Source organism: Grammomys surdaster, unplaced genomic scaffold (genome assembly GCF_004785775.1).
Source record: "Grammomys surdaster isolate TR1022 unplaced genomic scaffold, NIH_TR_1.0 375, whole genome shotgun sequence".
Taxonomy (NCBI): Eukaryota; Metazoa; Chordata; class Mammalia; order Rodentia; family Muridae; genus Grammomys; species Grammomys surdaster.
Window position 1 is genome coordinate 391,021 of NW_021604794.1, and position 20,252 is coordinate 411,272.

Below are 20,252 nucleotides of genomic sequence, written 5' to 3' on the forward strand. Positions count from 1 at the left end.
AGAAAGAAAGAAAGAAAGAAAGAAAGAAAGAAAGAAAGAAAGAAAGAGAAAGAAAAGACCCAGAATGTTAAAGGTAGATGGTTTAGGATTGAAATAGTTTATGACAGTGTTTGTCTTTTGTAAAGGATTGAAATAGTTTATGACAGTGTTTGTCTTTTGTAACATAAGTCTTTTATATTCTGTTACAATTCTGGAAACCAGTATTTAAGATTTTTGTTTTGTTTTGTTTTAAAGTTGCTTAACTCTTTACTGGGACTCAGAGCAGCCAGTGGCGGCTGATAGGCTTCATTCACTTGTAGCCCTCCAGGGCAAACAGGAAAAGCAGCCCTTGAGAACTAGGAGCATGCAGCCAAGTACAGGCGCTTAACTGGTAACCACTCCCTGAACCCAGCAACCTGGTGGGTTTGGGTAGCCGCCCTTATACCTGAGGCAAGGCTCCCCTGGAGTTTCCTAGGCTTGGTGCCCTGGCCTTTTAAGAGTACTGTTGCTCTGTGAGAATCCATAACTCGTCCACACTTGCAGAGCCAGGGTCTCATACAATAGCTTCATTGATTCGTGATTTCCATAGAAAAGCTTTATGGGTTCTAATGAATTAGCAGCCGCCCTTCACCTCCTCAGAGAGTATCTGTGTCCTGTGCCTCGCCTTTGGAAAAGGACTTACACATGAGTGATGGACACAGAGTAATTAATGAACGTTGTTATGAAGCAACCAAGGATAGAGAGGGGAGAGTGGGGAAGGGAGGAGAGAGAGAGAGGTGTGTCTGAATGCAGTTCACTGAGGTAATCCTGTGTACCTGGGCTTTGTTTCTGCACCTCTTCCTGCCCTTGTATTTATTATAAATCCTTAACGAATACATTATTGAACATTCTATATCCAAGTCTCATGTCAAATCAGGTCATGCAAGATCTTGACATCTTTTGCTTTCTTTAAGCTGAACCAAGAAAAATTGCTGATAAATATATTTTTGTAGCCTCAGGAAGACAGTTTGGTTTGTGTAATTTTTTTACCATTAAATTTTCATCTGTTCCATAGACTGATTCTTTTTAAGAGTCTACAACTTAAAACCAGAAGAGATTCTGACATCTCTGTGTGTTCTGAAATCCCTGCCAACTTTAAACTGGTATAACAGGAAAAGTTAAGACGATGACCGGCTGCCCTCAGCACTTATTCCTAGCAACAGTCACCCACTCGTCCTCACACACCTCCTTACAGACTCTCTGAATGGAACCATGAACGCACCCAGTTCCTAACACTTGCCACGTGTCAAGCCCACTTCTGAGTGATTTACGTGCAGCAGCTGATATGAATGTCCCACTGACGCCCGTCACAACCAGCAGCACGACACAAAGACAGTGCAGACTGCATCGGGCACTCCGTGTAAGTCAGTGCAATATGAGCTACTCAAATAACTGCTACAAAAATAATGTTTTGGGCAGTATCTTAAGATTCTTCTTAGTCCTCAACCACCAGCACAAAGCCCACATTTCTAAATTAAGAAAATCTCAACCAGCATGTATTTTGAAAATACTTGAAAGTGTGCAGATAATTACACTTATGTTGATCTTAGTGTGTTTGACGCCAGCCACCACCAATTCTTCCCCGCATCGAAAGATGAAAGCTATTTTCATATAAAACATAAGAGTGGAAAAGGGAGGTGGGAGAAGAGCATTCTTGTGGCTTTTTAGTTACTTTTATAGGCAGCGTTAATTTCATTCCTGTGACAGAATGCTTTCCTTGGCACTCACTCACATCTCAGGCATTTTAATGAGCTGCTGTTTTGTGCCTGTGCTCATATGGCACTAATAAGATGTGTTATTTTTAGTAGCACCTACTGGTGTCACCTTGGGTTAGGACCTGTCATTGTTTCCATTAATTATGTGTTATAGCAGGCGGACACTTGAGCGTATTCCGCCTAGAAGCCAGCCAGTGTGTATCTGATATATATTCAACCTTGAGAGCCCAGCACTGAGAGACCACCACGTGTGGCCTCACAAGTATTTGTGGCATTGATTAGACAGCGAAGCTCACAAGTGGTATTTACTTTTACAATCCTCCGTGATGCTGCAATTAGAAAAATTTATATTTATAAAAAAAAAGCCAAAACAAAACCTTTTTACCATTTTGTTTAAGTGTGCTATTTATTTTGTTCTTTACTGGTTATCCAGGAAAATATACGGGTCAAGATTCCCTGGCTTTCCTGGAGAAGATCTCTTTCGCGTCTTCTAGAAGGGGGTTGGAGGTGGGAGGACTTGAGGCTGGGCCTGATGATGGCCCCTGGGTTTGTTTTCTTCTGAGAACCTCTTTACTTCTCAGGCCGGTTTGTGAAAACCCTACCTCAGTTTCATTTTCATGTGAACTAGTTAATGGGGTCTGTCGTTTTTTTTTTTTGGGGGGGGGGATTTGGGGACATGTCTAGTTTGGCTCTCCAGGGTACTTTTTATAAACATCCTTCTGTCTGTCTGTCTTTCTCTATCGATTGTGTGATATGAGCAGGAAGGAAATTAGACACCGTTTCTGTTCCTTCACCCTTTATCATGTGACTCGAAATATCCTTTTACTTCCAAGTAAATAAATCTGAACGGTGAACAAGCTGTTTTTCCTGTAATTTCACATTGCCCACGTGTGGGCGTTGTCAACAGGGGCAGTGGTGTGTACTGTCCTTCTAGGGAGAACATATGCCTTCAGGACACCGACACCCTTACCACCTTCAAGGTTGCCCTCAGGTGGTAGCTCTTCCTTTCCGTATGTGTGTGGAAGGTGTTCTGGTGTCTGCTTCTCAGGAAGGGTTCTGGTGACAATATTGAGTCATGGCTGTGCAGTTGTAAGTTTGTCCTTAAACTTCACTTGTAGTTATTTATTTGGTCTCATTTCTTTTCTTCAGAGTGACCTAGTGTTTGGTTGGTTTTTGTTTTCCTTTCTGTATGTCTAGATCTCTTTTTCTTTATATTCCAAAAGTTTTACTGTAAAGGTGGATTATTGTGGGTCACTTTTCACAGTTGCCACGTGGCCTTTGAGTTTAATTTTTCTGGTTTGTAAGTTTTTTAACTTTTCAGTGAATAGACTTAAAACCAAATGACGTGATACATGACACATTTTGAATCTATTATTCTGATGTCTTTTCTAGACTCTGTGCTTAGGATGTTTGAAATGTAGAAATGGTTACAAGTAGGCCTGAGCTGACTGAGATATGGGTGGCTCCAGCTCTGTGTGAGGAGGGGAGAGGGCTCTGGGTGCCACTCCCGGAAGGTGACTTAGGATAATAAGCAGGATGCTTTCTGAAGGCTCTCAGCTGGAAAATTTCATCTCTGTTCTGTTTTCCTCTCACAAAATCCTGAGTTTATATGTTCTGAGCTATATGTTCACAGAATAATACACAGAAAAACAATTACCTATTCTTCGGTGATGAGAAACATAGAAAACTCAAGTCAGCCAGTTTACCCAGAACACTGTCTTGAATTTGTTATACAACAAGCCCTCTGTCAAAAACTGCTGGGTAATGCCAAGGAAACATGAGCTATAGTTTCTGGCTATGGAATGGTACAACACAAGACACACCAACTATCACTTACAAAGCAATATGCAAGAAATAACCCAAACCAAGCGAAGGCTTCCGTTGTGTGATGCATTTTACCCAAGGACATCCCGCACTCCGTTTTCATACCCGGACCTTCTTTTGATGACAACTTTTCGCACACACGGGCCTGGAAGTTATGGTAGGAAACGGAATAACTGAGTTAACTGCATCCATTTTTAATACTTTTGTCTGATTCGTAGGCACAGACAGGGATGTCTTTGATTGATTTGCATGTGAGCGATGATGGTCTTCTTACTTGAAAACACCATTCTTATATATCCCCTCAGGTTTTACAAGTGAGACTGAAGCCCATCACCTACGTTCTGCCAACACTTAATAGTCAGGAACATCAAGAGATCCTAGGCCAGTGTGACCTCATCTCTGAATCACTATTTACCAAGTTCTGTTTATTTAGGCAACTTCATTACTAACTTTATTTCATATCCATGACATACAAAACCACGAGCAAGGAGTAGAGATTATAAGAAGCACTTAGAGAAAGCAGACTGGAAAACAAAGTTAACGAGGTCCCTGTCACAGGTGCAGGACGAGCACAGTAGGTCGACAGTAGCTGTGGGTCTCCTCCAGGCTGACAGCAGGACACTGATGCGTTTAGCTCATTCAACTCTGGCTATTTTGTAGAACTAAAGGGACCATGATTTCTGCAGTCGACGTTCAGATGGTTGTCCTGGACAGATAAAGTGTGAAATTAGCATCTGTTTTCTGCTCACAACTCGGCCGGATAGGCCACGCTGGGTGTGGGTGGTTCCCGTCTCCTCCATCCAGCTCACCCGCCTCTTCTTTTCTCTGCTCGGGTTTCTGTTTTCTTCCCTTTAAACATTTGGTTTCAAGACAAAGTAAGAAGTAAAATGTTTCAGTATTGGGGATGGTGATTCATAGTTCGAGAGTTTTCCCAACTCTGTCTCTTGTGAGTTTTTTGGATATTGTGTCCTGGTACTGGGAAAACATCTGATGTTCCCAGCACCACAGTTAAAATGGGATCTCTTTTATTTTTTGTTTTTGTTGGTTTGTTTTTAAGTTACTGCCTCTTTGACGATACAAAGTAAATGGGCATGATGGACCCTGTGTGTCTCAGTATCTCATGTATCCACAAATTGAAAGTGTTGACTTCTCAGTCCTTGGACTCTAAATAGACATATGGAAAAATTCTGATTTTTATATATGTGAAAGGAGGGAAGCAAACTGAATTAGCTCATACCAAGAAGCCATGTAGAATGGGGGGAAATGATTACTGAAAAAAAAATAGATATAGAATAGATATGTATGCTTTTGTTTTTCTTCTGTTTCTGCTCACAAGGTAGCAGGACTCAAGACTTACTGTGAATCTATAGCTGCAGTTCCTACTGTTGGTGTGTTGTCCAGGAAAAGGCTCTACAGGGGAGGGGACCTTAACCCAGCAGCACAGAAGGAATCTGGAAATAGACATGCAGTGTGGTCTCCATTTGCCACACTAGCTATCATATTCGTGTTCAGTGTTGAAGGTACAGCTCACATCTCTTCTTAATGTGGAGAGGAAGGATACTGGCTGCCCCCGAGCCCACAAAGCACAGCCCTTAATAGTCTCTTAATGACTAATTAGCTGGGTAGATCTTGCATGCCTTAAAATTCACATGTACACAGTATTTTGCATTATAAGAAACTTGTATAACTGTGTGACCATCATGACCAACTTTGAGGGAGAGAGGAGCCCTGGTCTCAAGTATGCCAGGCCAATGCTAGCTGTGAAATCTACAGACCCACAGCCTGGTTTCAGATGTCTCTGTCATCTAGAGTTCTTGCATCGATTTCTGGCCTGTTCCTGTTCCTATTCCTAGTTCTACACTTTCTGACTTCATAGCTTGTCTTTTCTAGAAACTCCATTGCAGTCTGACTCACAGGCAGCTTAAGTGTCTTCCCAAGTTTGGGGCTCTGCCGTCATTTCTGTGTGTGTCAGCAGTTTGCTCCTTTTGAGTTTGTTTTTTCTTTCTGTTGCAGTGATATTCTATAGCTAGACTTACTACATCTTGTTTATCCATTTGCAAGTTGTTAGACACATTTGCTATTCTTATGTTATGAATATTGTTTCACTGATCCACAGGAAGCTGCCCTTGTGTAGGTGTTTTCCTTTTCTTTGCAGGGCACTCTGGGCTAGAGTGGTTCTGCCCACGGCAGGTGCTTGCCTAGCTGACTTCAGAAGTTTCTGTTTCACATTCTCAGCTCAGCAGCAGTGTGGACAATCTCTAGAGTCCCTAACCCCCTTGCCTGTGCCTCCAGTTGGAAATCTGGGCGTCTCCCCAAGTGAGCCACCACACCTTCAAGGCTTGTAGCAGCCTGCTTTCTCTCTGATGCAGGGTCTTGTGCCCTAGACCCCATTGTGTCCTCAAAGCATTCTTTGGTGTGGCTTCCTTTCTGTCTTCTAAAGATGCCCCACCCTCACTCACCCTGTGTGGAGTGCCATCTGATGCAGCACTGTGTCAGATCCTGCTGCCCCATCCTGCATCCTGGAGAGAGTTTCCTCTTGTCCCTCTGCTGTGTTCCTTAGACTGTGCCGAGCCCTGCTGTACAGAGATTAGGGACCCCATGTCATCTTGTAGAAAGATTAGGTATGTGCCCCTTTTAAGCTACTGGGAATTAGGCAGGTGACCTGGCTTTCACTAAATACTTAATGCATTTTAGGGCCCCTCCTCAAAAACTGTGAGCAAGGTTGATGGTCCCCAGGCGTGTGAATTGGGGTTCTCCTCTCTGTGTGCTGAGAGAGAACACACCTTCAAACAGACTTACAGTCTGAGCAATAAACTCAGCCTTGGTTGCTCTCATCTCTCTTCTCTACCAGCAGCAAATGCAGCCTGGCCATCTCCAGACCTGACTCTGAGAAACCATTGTTTGAGAGCAGCAGCAGCCTTCCCTGGGTCTCTTTTTGCCTATTGTATTTAACAAGTGAAAGGCTACCTCTCTTCCAGTCTAATGTCTGAAACATATTTTCATGATGCAGATGGGTTTGTCTTCTACCAAACCTGCATTTCAGGTGGATCCATAGCCATTGCTTACGCTGGGTTGCAATAATTTGGTTGCCGTAATTTCTTCACCCAGGCTCTTTTTTGTTTTCAGGCACTCTGTGGGCACTTGGAGCATATACAGTTAGCAGCGCTTAGCTCCTGCGAGGCCAGAAAAGGGGAAGATCCCAGCTCTTTACCTTTCATAGAGCAGAAGTGTGTGTCGTGTTTGCAGGCTGCTACAAGCTGCAACAACTCTTGTTGTCTATGAGATTACTGTTTCTCCTGGATGTTGTTGGTCATATTGAGATTCAGAGTATTAAAGAGAACTAGTGTTTTGGACCAGCAGAAATCTCACCATGTACTTACTATGCTGTAGTGTTAGGAAGACTACAGAGTTGAGGCAAGTTCACAAAATAAAATCATCACCAGCAGGAAGCTGTCAAAAACAACTGGAAAAGCCATAAATCAAGCAACTTGAGGAATAAGCTCTGTTCTGTTATAACAATTACTGAGATCCTAGCACAGTTTGCGTATGGGCCTCGTGAAAAGAGAGGGAGGCGACTGCCGACTGCCACTTGGCTTAAGGAATGGGCAGTGAGGAAAGATCTTACAGCTTCTCCAGGCTATACACGGTACGAGACACTGCATGCTCTTGGGTTTAATTCCTAGGCTGTGTGGTGGCCTGATTCTCCTGTGCCTCCTTTTTATTGAATTTTCCAGTCGTTTGTAACCCCCATGTGGGTGGAGGCAGATCAGTTTAGGGTTCTGGATGATGATAACTGAAGCGTGAGTCTGAGTGGGCTGAGTATGGGTTCTGGTGACCAAGGAGACAGGAAAGGAATCTAGTGCACCCCTATAAGGCCATCCCAAAGGGAAGCCTTATGCTGTGACTTGCTTAGGAATGCACAGGGACAGAGTGCATTGGCTCACCATCAAAGAATGGATAGGACAGATTGCTGCTGCAATAGTCAGGCATCTTTAGAAGACATTAAAGTGGTGTGTTTGTAGGGTACAGATTACTAGACATTTCTGTGATGTTTATCACAGACCAAAAAGCTGTGGCATAAAAGTGTGTGTGTTACTTGTGTGTGCATGCATGTGTGGTGTGTGTGTTTGTGTGTGCTGTGTGGTATGTGTGTATGTGGTATGTGTATTTGTGTATCCTGCGTGGGGTGTGTATGTGTGTTGAATCAAACATAAGTGGCCATCTTATGTTGGAATGCAGACTGACTCCACCCTACTGCCTTCCCTGCAGTCTTCAAATACTTTTAGTGGATATGTTTCCTATTTTTTTCTGTAATGCTTCCATGTTGGTACATGTTCATACCTTGATGAGTTGTAAATTTAGCTAGGGAAATTTTTTCTTTCTGTGTGGTACTCGAAGCCTTGAATGTTCTAGGGAGGCACTTTACCACATGATAAGCAAGCCTGCCAAATTTTCTTACCATTTGTTGGACTTTGCTTGTAGGGCAAATCAGACCATCCCTAAAACTTTAGTGATAAAGTTAATGGCCTACATAGAACGCGTAGGTTTGGTACCTTAGAACTGTGGACTACCCGAGAGCAGAGTGAGGGGGCAGTTAGGGAAAAAGCTGCTGGTAGACACAGAAGGACAGAGCTCTAAGTGGTTGGAGAGCACACAGGAGCGTGGATACTGAGCTGATCAGACTCCTAAAGGCTGCCCCTCCCTCCCTTTCTTCCCTGAACAGAATGAAAGATACTGGAGGGAAGGTGCCCGGTCATCCTGGCTCTGTGAGCCCAGTATACCTTGCATCTGATGCTTGGGGATATCATCAGTAGTTAGTAATAGCATGGCCTCATGAGCAAACACTCATCTGTCAAAAGACAAACCTGATTGATTTGGGTATATCCAGTAGTAGAGAATTCATGTTGTAGTGTGTTCACATAGGTTAGACATGTGTGCCTAGAAGCATGTGTGTGTGTGTGTGTGTGTGTAATACATGCAGACCACCTAGCTGGCCTTTGGTCTCGGAACTTTGTTGGCTTGGGCCTGGACCTGCTTTGTGGCCAGCCTACCGTCTTGTATTGAGGCTGCAGATTCTGTTCCCAGAACTGACGGTTTGCATCTGACTTTGACTCACCAGCCGACCAAGCCTTAGGGGAACTGCCTGTGTGTAATGCTAAGTCACTGGCAGTATGGCAGTATGAGGGGACAGTTTAGATGGAACCGGTGAGGGTTAAACAGACAGCTTCAGGGCAGAAGGTAAAATAATCAGAAGGTTCATTGCTTTGATTTGCTCAGCTTCATACTCATTTTCTGTTTGTTTGATTTGCTTTTTTGAGACAGGGTCATGCTGCATGGCTCTTTCTGACCTGGAGCTGCATAACCCCCTGCCTCTGCTAACATCTGCACCACTGCCCTGCTCCCCTGGTGAAGTTCTCCATAGACTCTTCCCCAAGATATTCCTGTGTCAGATACCAACCTGGACTCACTACTCCTCATTTGCTTCCTATGTAGAGCCCATTTTGAGGTCACAGGCTGGTATAGAAAGTGCCTCTGCATAGGTTTCATGTATTACAGCATTTGCATGAAGATTAGGGAAGAAGCAGGTCATGCTGGGGCTTTGTTATGAAAACCATTACTAGCAAGCCTGCTGTTTCCTTGGTTTGTAGATAGCCGGCCATAATGTATCTTAGGATCGTGCTATGATGTGTCTTAGGGCATTATCCAGAAATAAAACAGAAGCTGCTTCAACAGTAGTTCAGTCAAACCTCCCATTTGGGAAGGACATTGTACTTCCCACTCCTTTATTTTACTTTGGTTTTCTTAGTCATGCTAACTGTGGTTGGTCTGTTCGTTTCTTTTCCCAGAACCTGTGGTTTCCTGAGAACAGAGTGATGCTGTGGTCAGCAGCTCAATTAAGCTGAGATCTGACATTTTCCTCTCTCCTTAGAGTCCTCAACACTGGGGTATGGAATCACACAGGTGGAATGAAATCTCACATTCCAGTTTTTTCTCTTGGCCACTCAAGCCTACAGCAGCCTCAGAATGCTGCCTGTGGGTCATTGCTCGAAAACCATGGCACTAATGCTATCAGAGATGGCCTTCTAGTTTGCAGGCTTTACAGTCATTTGTCTTTTAAATTAAGAGGACAGGAGCCGTAGAGCTGAGGATAGATAAGGAATGGCAGCTGTAGTACAGGCCACTGGGGTGTTTGCAATACTGCTGTGGTGTCTTCGAGCCAGCTGGAATGTCCCCAGGGTTAACTTGCAGGTAACTGCACAGACACTGCTCTGGCAGGTACCAACTAGATGAAGCAGCATGCTCTCCAGTCTCACTTAGATGTTGGTCCTGGGTCTATGCCTTTCCTGTAATCTCAGTACTTAGAAAGTAGGAACAGGATGATCAGAACTTCAAGGTCATCATCCTCAGCCACGTAAGAAACTTGAGACCAGTCTGCTCTACCTGAAACCCTGTCTTCAGAAAACAGCAGAATTCTCTGGGGTTCCACTGGCTCCTCCCAAGGGATTTTAGTGGAAGCCACTAGAGCTGTTTTACTGCTTTGGGATGAGGTCTCAACTAAGCTCATTTTGCAGTGTCTAGCAGCACACAAGTATAGTACCTGCTATTGTCCTAAGCACAGAAGAAGCTAGGGCAGCTTTCAAGACAAGTGCTCTTGAAAGTGATCTCTACCCCACCTCCACTCCATGATAGAGGGCAGATTTTACAATAACTGTGACTCTCGGGTAGAATTCACCCAGAATAGTTAATATGTTTCCCTAAGCTCAGACTTACTAACAGAAACCCACTTAGATGCTAAAGAAATGGGCTGTGTGTGTCTCAGCTGTGAGTAATGGGCTATGCATGATTAAAAAGGCTTCTCAGAATGGCCTTGCTTATGTAATTGAGGATCGATACATTTTAGAAGGGTTTTATAGGTGAGCCACACTGTTACTTGGTAATCAGCTGTCATTTTCAAGTAGTTAAAAGGGTCCTTGGAAAAAGCCCAGTGGACTGACTGTGGCTTCCTAATTGCTAAGGATTGAAACTCCAAAGCCCTCTGGATTATGAGCGTTCTTGAATTTTTTATGGGGAAGAAATTATTTTTTATGTAGGATAATTTTCATGTCAAATGTTGCATTAGCTAGCAGGGAGCGGTATTGGCAAGTTGTAGTCTTGTCCTCGCAGATCCCATCTTCTCTCTGAAGTTAACATGCGCAGTCCAGAAAGAAGATGAAATGAGCAAGAAGGACAAGCTGGGCATGAGTCACAAGAAGACACCACCCATTGTGTCTAACAGCCCTTGGCATTCTTAGAGCATTCTAATCCTGCTGCCAGAGAGCTGCCACTGCCCTGCAGACTCTATTAGGGGAAGGGCGGAGGCCTCTGGAACATTCTCCGAATTTCCTCCCATCAGTAGAAGGAAGGACTAGGGATTTCATGGGCCAAAGGAAGTGACACCCAACTGATGACTACAGCAGTCCCCAGTGGTGTCTGTGTACCCCTGTTGACTCCTGATTGCACAGACCAGAGCATGCGCACATTCTGGGCCTGTGCACACAGTACCGCCAGCCAGTAAGGCCAGAGTAACTCTCAGTAGTGGAGATATCAGCAGTCAGGGCAGTTTTATTACTTTTTTCTCAGAATAAAAGGACCTCTCTTGGGATTAGTGGGAAAGGAGATGCATAGAGCGTTTCCTATTTCCTGACTGTCTGTTTCCACGGCAATCTGTTTGTCATCAAATGGATCTTTGCCCAAATTAGCTGCAACTAAAAATACCGTCACCCCATTTCTATCAGTTTGGTCATCTTTTCATGTGTGCACTTTGTATTATTTCCTTTCCCGTTCCAAACCCCTGTGGGGATTACAGCCCTGAGGTGCTTACTTCTGAGTGTTCAGGTGACGGTGTGCTTCTGACTGGGACCTTCTACACACTGGGCGTGCAGCAAGGACTGCGCGGGTGGCCTGGAGGTGCTGTGTCACTAGATCATCCTTACCCCATGTCTCCCATGCCCTCTTGCCCTGTCCTTGTTAAGTTCTGTCAGCCCTATAATGTGGCCAGCAGTACAGGGCTCTGCAAAGGAGCTTGTACACTGTCTGCCGGGCCTCTCCATGTTACAGCTGGGAGTTCAGTCGGTGCTTGACAAATGTCAGGTTTTTCAGAGGTGAGAGGGGACAGCAAGCTAGGGCGTCCCAGGTCACTGCACACTCTGCTGACCAGATTGATGTTTTCATTAAGAGTAATTATTAAGTTGATATTGATTTTAACATGTGCAGCCTAACTTAGAGATTTGGAAGGTCAAAGGCTTGTGTTTGTTTTAAGGTATATGAACTAAACACAGGGATGTCACCAGTTTTTCATTTCCTTACTGTTCAGTGCCTGCCTCCACCTCTTAGTAAAAGTCCTGTGTGGTTGGTGTGGTGGGCTCTGCAGTTTCCAGGCCCGCTGGCAGGGCACAGTACTGACTGGGCCCAGCCGGTTCCTGCTTAATAGGGCTGTGACCTGGCTTGAACTCTGTAATGAAGGAGGAGCAGACTTGCTTGCTCCTCTGCATGCCTCTGTCTCCCCCACACTCCTCTCTATTATCCAGGAGGAAATTGAAGAGCAGATTTCTGCGTTCTCCTGATGCTGATGGGCTGATGTAATCTTTTCCACCCCAGAGTCAGGAAAGTAAAAGCCACGCAGTACAGATCCAATGCTCCACAGCTGCCCAGGGCTCCAGCTGTAGGCTCTGTATGCACGCCTGTGTTTTTGACAGCCTTGAGGCATAATTTACATCCCATAAACAATTCAGTGATTTTTTTTATTGAATTAATTGTACAAGCATTACTAAGATCCAGTTTTAGAATTTGTTTATCACCCTCTGAGATCCTCAGTACAGTTAGTGGTCAACTTTAAATGCATATCCCTCTTCCCTGTCACAGGAATCGAGCAGTCTTCCTTTTTGTAGATTTGTATTTTCTGGGTGTTTTATAACAGTGGAATTAACTATATGATATATAGATACCCATGCATGCTACTCCATTTTAACTCTGCGATGTGTAGATAGAAATGTATGCCACTCCATTTGCCTTCCATCATGTGGCATGTTTCTAGGCCCATCCATTGTTGTAATCTAGGATTATAACTTGTTCCTTTTCACTCCTGAGTAGTATTCTACTGTGTGGATGTACCACATCTTATCTAGCTCTGTTCCATTAGTCAGTCTGGTTGTTTCCCACTTGAGGCCAGCATGAGTGATGCTGCTAAAGGACTTGTGGCTTTTTGCAGGGACATAAGTTTTACGGTACTTTGGATACGTGCCAAGGACACAGACATTGTTTTGCACGTGCTCACTGAAGTTGTCGTCCTTGCTGTTCTGTCCCCTCTGTGTCTTCGTTCTGCCATCAGTCCTGCACGTGGCACTCTAGCAACTTCAAGGTAGTAGTTAAGTGTTGAGTTCAGAGTAGGGGAAGGAGGGGTGTATGTGTGTGTGTGTGTGTGTGTGTGTGTGTGATACCCAGTATGTTGATTTATATTGAGAAAGTGATTTTTGTATCTTAAATCCTTTTTTTTTTTTCAGTTTCTCTGTGACTCTGCATAATGCTTTGCTGGCTTGTGCTTCTGATTATGTACATCATTTTAATATGAAGCAGGCTTGGATGAGTCTGGTGAGCCCCATTAGTTCCTAACTGATAGAATTAGGGAACCCTTAGAGATTGTTTATTAAGGAATGCATCTGCTGTTTCCGTGAATACAGGGCTGTTGCCACTGGCCTGTCCAAAGTCCTATAAGCTGTGTGACACCCTTGGCATGTCAGGTCATTCACACTGCTTGGTCTGTTGAGGATTTGCAGGTGTTGTGCTCAGAGTGGAGTGTGTCTTGAGGACGCTGGGGAAGTAGCCCTTCGATCCTAGGCAGGCTCCCCACCATGTGGACTTGGAAGTAGGAACCTAGAACACTGGCTCTGCACTGTTTTGAGAATACATACTTGCCCAAAAGACAGCTTTAGCAGTGACTAGAGAGAGAGAAAACACATGACCTCCTGAGAGGAAGGGAAGGGAGCTGACTTGCCGCTCCCCAGTGCTGAGGTCTGGGACAAGCACAGTGTGTGCTGAGCTGACTCTCAGGCACTGATGTCTGATCAGACAGCTGATCAGCTCAGAAGGATGGTTTTGGCTCCAGATGTACATTGTGTTATAGGGCCGTTCATTATGAATCTTTTTTTTTTTTTTTTTTTTTACTTTTATCTGCATTTATTTTATGCTAAATTTATTCCCGTGCCATGAGCTTCTGTTTCTTCAGTTTCTTCTGGGATATCTTTTTCTTCTGTGCAACCTCCTCTTCTGGCTTTGGAACAATTTGTTCCTTCTCAGTGAGGATCATCTCAATGTGGCAGGGGGAGCTCATGTATGGGTTAATCCGGCCATGAGCTCTGTAAGTTCGTCGGCGCATCTTAGGTGCCTTGTTCACCTGTATGTGTTCAATTACTAGAGAGTCTACATCTAAACCCTTAAGTTCAGCATTACTCTCTGCGTTTTTAAGCATGTGCAGCAAAAACTCTGCACTCTTCTTTGGCCACCGTCCCTGTGTCCAGCCCCATTGTTTGGCCTGGGCTCACCTACCAACTCCACCATTATACCGACGGAATGGCACACATTGCTTTTTTAAAGTGACATCCTTCAGGTACTTGGTAGCTTTGCGGATGTGCATGCCCTTGATGGCCTGGGCAGTTTCCCGGGTGTTCTTAAAGTGAACGCGAAGGTTTGAACCTCGTGATTTACAAGATTTTGTGGGATTTTCCGGGTCAAGAGAGTAGCGAACCATCTTGACGAGTCACCTTTCGCCGCTTACAGGAAGAGCTCATTATGAATCTTGATGGGTTGATGTGGCTGTCATGGTTAACTATGCCTCCAGGCATGTGTAGACAAGAGTCTGGAAGGACTGCTGGAAACGCCTTTCAGTCCAGCAGAGTTAGTTGTGCTGTGAGACCTCCCAACATGCAGTCTCCTATTGTGCGTGTTTTTACCTTGTGCTCATGTTCTCAAGAAGGCAGCAGTCAGGGCAACCTAGAAGGCAGGTGTTACTGTTGAGTGTTCCCAAGAGTTTGCTGTAGTTTCAGAAAGGTTCACAGGATGCTTTTGTGGTGTCTGGGCAACTGAGTTATAAACCTGGTGTAGTTTGTGTCATTAGCTATGTGTTCCTGCAGGTCATTCACCACTGCATTGCTGTGCCTTCGTGGCTTGCAGACTTCAGCCTGCCAATAAAGGCGTCCACATGCACACACTGTAACCCACCTTTGTATTTCAGGTGGGACATTGTGTTAAGGTTTCCTCACCCAAGCGCGTGTACTATGTGCGTTAGGTTTTCTACGAGTTTTCATTTCAAGCTAGTTTTAAAAGTGAGGCGCTGGCTCCAGGTTCCCACAGGTTTTAGACCATAGCACTTAGTCTTTGTGTGGGAGAAGTTTCTATGGGTGATGGGGAGGGCTTGGAGGACGGGGAGGCCTTGGAGGATGATGCAGGAGACCAAAGCTTCCAGGTGGTAGAGCTCTGTCTGCCACCAAAAGTGACCCACTTGCTGCAGAGTGATTCTCTGATGGAGACTCACAATTTCCCCTGGCTCCTGATCTCTGAACTTGCCTTCAGGCAACCTGTAGTGGAAAAGCAGAGTTGTGCAGTGGCCAGTGTGTCTCTGTGTCTCCTTCCTTTCTCCCCCCTCCCTCTCCTTTCCTTACCATGGTAAGGGGAGGTGCATACGCCACAGCACTGGTGTGGAAATCAGAAGACAGCTCTCAGGCTCTCTTCTCACTGTGGTTTTTAGGCAGGGTTCCTGTTTCGGCTCTGTATGCCAGAGAGGGTTCCTTGTAGAGTCCGAGTGGGCCACAGGTTGTCTCCTCACTCAGTCTTGGCTGGCAGATGCAGCATCTTTACAGTGGTCCCCGGCACCCCTTCTCTATTACTGAGGGTACAGCAGCCAGTGTGGTCTCTGTTTCTACAGGAAAGCTTTATTTCAATGGGGTCTTTGTCCTGTGTTTTCATGGGTTCACCATGCTTAGCTTTTGTGATCAAACTAACTAAAGATTAAGAATTTTGGCCTTTCCCTTTTTTTTTTTTTTTTTAATTATCAAAGTAGTATTGTCTGTTAGACAAACTTTTAAAAATAGGACAAAGTTTAAAAAGGAAAACTTAAATTATGGTTGCCTGGTCATTCAGCTGTTTACTCTGAATACTTTACTGTTTTGCCTTTTAAGTTGTTTAGGGAAAATAATTATTGGAGAAGGACGGGGATGTATTTTATATTTAAGGCTTTATTTTTTTTTTACTTCAAAGGTAGTTTTCTCAAGCTCCTTTTTATTATTTAAGTTAATCAAATTCAATGGTGTTTTAAAAATTCTGCTTTTGGGAAAGATTTGTTCTGTAGCTTTCATAGAAAGTACTTTGCCTGGCCATGAATACTGGGGTTCAGCACTTGCTGTGACTGTAATCCTGAAGTTCTGGGGACTTGGACACATGTGTGTGAAATTATCCCTTGTCCTGCAGTGGATGTCTGTGGATGCAGGACAGTCTGGGGAGGATCCTGCAGGGCTGGGATGGAGACAGGCCTTGCAGATTCATTCCCTCTTTGCCTGTGACTTTCCCTTAGTGACATCACTGTGAGGAGCCAGGCAGCCTTCTTGTTTTTCCTCTTCCGTAGGTACTTGAATTGAGCTGACATCTGTTGCAAGATGTGAGGGAACTCTGTGAGCCACCCAGCAATGAGTGTGTTTAGTGTGTAGTCACAGTATGGAAATCATGGATGACGAGCCCCTGCTTAGCAATTAACTATGGGGCTATGTCACAGTATGGAAATCATGGAAGACGAGCCCCTGGTTAACAATTACCTATGGGGCTGTTGCTGTTTTACTTTAAGGGCTGCAGTGAAATGGATACTGCCAAGTTACTTCTAAGAAATGTGCACTAACACAGCCGGGTCCTCTTTTCTGGCTTTTATTAAAATGCAAATAGCTTAAACTTCAAAGCAGCATAATTGAATCCTGAAAGAAGCAGAGCCGACACTTGGCCTTTGCTGTGGCGTTTTTTATTCTATCATCTGGCCTGGCTGGCTTTGCTGACCAGGTTTCTCTCTTGACTACTTGGCTGGGTATGATGAGGACAGGAAGAGTGGACTCATGGTGGCATAGAGAGACACACTGCCGTGAAGGTGCTGGCAACGGGCATGCCCAGCAGAGCTGTTCGTGGACAAAGAGGCCTAACTATTTTGGAAGTTAGTAGATTCCTGGCATTGACCTGAAGTTCTTAGTGAAACAAAGGGAGTGTGTCTCTCTGCCTCTGCTCCCGTTAGTTTCAGAAATAAATGTCATGAAACCCAAGCAACCCTCTTCTTCTCCCAAACACCAAGCAAGGCATTTTCTGCCTCTCATGCCCAGAGTACTGGGTTGTTATTTTTAGCTCTAGAGGAAATTGCTAACTGATTACAGCCTTGCCATCCGTCAGAGCCTGAGAGCCCCGTTCTGTGTGTACACCTGGCAATGGTGGCAGCTGGACTGTGGGTTACTATAGTTGAGACGAGTCAGGCTGTAAGGACAGATTGCTAGAACTTAGCCATGTACTTAGACACAGCTCTGCCTCTTACATGGCAGGGCATTGAACCCAGGCTTCGTGACCTGCCTAGATCATGTCCTCCCATGTTCCTTCAGAGCCACATGCATCCTGGTTCAAATGAGACCATCACGTGTAACCCGTCTTTTGACTCTCCCACTTATCTGGGGAACCATCCTGTGTGTGGACTGTGCCACAACTGAGGGGCTTTGATGTTCCAGAGTCCCGCCCCAGCTTTTGAGTGCATGTGTTTCTGCTAAAGACATGTTTTTCTAGTGCTTATGGGGGCCGTGGAGAAGTCTCTTACTCCTCTGTGGCTTTTTGTACTCTGTGGTTTCTCTCATCCTGTTACATTAACCATAACACAAAAAGGACCCTGATCAGAAGGAACATGTCCCAGAAAATCCAACTAACTGCAGAGCCCAGAAATGCTGCAGGGTGACTCTGCATCTGGAAATGTATGCACTGCCTTGTATGTTCACAAAAACCTCGCAGTCTGGTTTCTGTCCAGCTGAAGCCCTTCATTTTCAGATCTCACCAACCTAGAGCTTTAGCTATGTCTGCCAGCAGACAGCCTGTTAGAAAGCTCCACTTCTCGAGGACACGTGGCGCTCAGATTGATTCTCCATGAAGTTAAGTGCTGCCACTCAGTCATCCCAGAAGTGAAGCCAAGGTGAAGTCTAGAGGTTCCTGTGTGTGACAGTAAACATAAACGTGGGTGGTGCTGCTCGAGGTTCCAGACTGGAGTGACTAGAGGCTGCGGTGAGGGCCTGGTCCCCATGGCTCATAGTATGCCTGGGGGCTCATTCACAAGGCGCACTCTATAAGTAGCAGTAATGGGTGTTGGTATTTGTCTCTGAAGAAGCAGGTGGACCCTGCTTGAGTGAGTGGAGCCAACTGGGTGCTGTTGCTTCTCACTGTTCTCTAGGGTCTACTCCTGAGAGATTTCCAGGGTCTAGTGAGTAAGAGGTGTGCACAAAGTATGTACAGCAGGCACCAAGGTTTTCCTAGCATCATGCTAGGTACTGGAACAGCAAAGTTAATTAATTCTAGAACACCTGTGTGCCTTGCACAGAGATTTCATTTAGAAGTAATCCAGTGGGAGACAGACCCAATATGACTAGGAAAGGTGCCTGCGATTGCTGCCAACACAGTTAACTAAGAGTAACTCAGCCTAATGTGCTAGTTTTATCTATACTGATGACGTGTCCGTGTGTTGCGAGACACAGAGGGGCTTGCAGCAGGTCACAGAGTCCAGAGACTGGAGAGTGGAGGGGCAAGCCTGACATGTCCTCACTATAGCTCCCTCCTGATATCATTGCTCTTCTTCCTGGTCCCTCCAAGTGTGGCACAGCTCCTTCCACTTTTCAGCTCACACAGTGCCCTCATCTGCACCCACAGTGAACGGACTTCTGACGCCTCCCTGGGATGGTGCCCTGAATGTGCCTGTCAGAGAATTCCTGCAGGCAAAATTCCAAAACTACTGTCTTGTTTTTTCAAGAATTTTTTTTAAAGTTTTGATTATGTCTATGTTTATGAGTTTGTGTGTATGAGTGCAGCGCCTGTAGGAACCAGGGAAGGCCATCAGATATCCTGGAGCTGGAGTTACGGGTGGTTGCGGCTTACCCAATACAGTACTTGTGTTCTCTGCAAAGAGCAGAAAGAGCTCTTAACTACCGAGCCATCTCCCCAGCCCCGAACTTTCGCTCTCTGAAGAGATGAAATGCTAGGTCAGTTATGATTATCGTTAATTAGTGGGTTATTCTACTCAATATGCACCTTTCACCAAAAAGCCTGCATGTGAAGTTTTGACATTCAGAAATGTGAGCTTTAACTGAGGCTTCAGCAAGATCCAGCAGTCACAATACAGGTGTTGTGTTTTCTTTTCTTGGTTTGGTTACAGACATCGGAGTATGAAGTACATGACGGCTCTAGCAGGAACTAGCAAAATCCACATTGTATGTGAAGTTAAGTACCCTAAACTCCATATGTGTACATCTAAACTTGTGGCAAATGGGCATACTGTCAAGTTCCACTCTTTACTTAATCCTGGGGAGATTTTTGTGTATGTTCGTATTTCTCGTATGTTCTGTCACTTCTGTGTGAAGTTAATTGAACGGAAGAGGATTGTGTTTTGAATGAATGCTGAGGACATGCCCGTGCTGTGTGTTCTAGTGGAAGTTTGTTTTGGAGTTCTGACATTCCTGATGCTTCACTTACCCCATACCTCATGCTGGGGAATGAATTCAAGGCTCAGCTGTACACTCTGCCTCTCTGCACTTAAACTTCTGAGACAAGTTCTTGCTAAATTGCCCAGACTGCCATCAAACTTGTCATTCTCCTGCCACTGCTCCCAAATGCCTGGTTTCAGTTCTGTTGAAACACCTGTTCATTCTTTGTCCTCAAAGTCATGGTTAAATAGTCATCACCTCACCTATATTTTTACTAGGCTTTTTAGACAGTAGGTTGAACAGTGATTCAGAAAGGAGTCCCTGCACTGAAATTTGGTGCGTGAAATTTGGTGTCACACAGTGTTAGAGAGCCACAGGATGGCCTGTCCTGGTAAGCCAGGTTCTGGTACAGGTGGGACAGATGAGAGAGTTTGAGAGTATGCTGTGTGTGTGAGAAGCAGATGTGGGTAGAAGCGTCATGAGGGCTGAGGCTGAAACAAAATGGGATGAAGATGAAACAGTTTTGAAATTCGGTTTGGATAACTAACTTCCTCAACACACTTAGTGACTTGTAAGCCCCTGTTGGGCAAAGGCACTATGGGCAAGCTGTTAATACCCTCCTGCTTCCAGTAGGGAGAGGTGGGACAATTGGCTATGCTTTGACACCTGGAATTCTTCTGCTTGACTGGAGCCATACTGAAAGACTATGGACTGTTGGATGCTGTTGTCACATGGGCCTTGCCAGGGATTCCTACCTAGGGGTGGATCAGACTAGAGGAGGTTTGGCTTTGATAGGAATCTGGCCTAGCATTGGGAAGACAGGCCTGTCCATTCAGCACATTGTTCAGTGATGTAGAAAAGATGAATATTTCGTGATTCCCACAGGCCACTGTTTCCAAAAAGGGCATTGCCTCTTGGTATGTTTAGAAGATCTTCCCCAGTTATGCACCCTGTAGTGTTCTGAAGC

At 44.9% G+C, this 20,252-nt stretch overlaps 2 protein-coding genes across 4 annotated transcripts in view; one reads left to right on the plus strand and one right to left on the minus strand.

Moving 5' to 3' along the window:
• The window catches only part of Aopep (aminopeptidase O (putative)), a 298,386-nt gene that overhangs the window by 240,551 nt on the left and 37,583 nt on the right, over window positions 1-20,252 (plus strand). The gene's annotated exons all lie outside the window — the stretch shown is intronic.
• On the minus strand, window positions 13,763-14,374 carry LOC114632641 (60S ribosomal protein L17-like). Its single transcript, XM_028781231.1, is given in 1 exon segment — window positions 13,763-14,374. A coding segment is annotated over 1 exon segment (555 nt). The 5' UTR covers window positions 14,341-14,374; the 3' UTR covers window positions 13,763-13,785.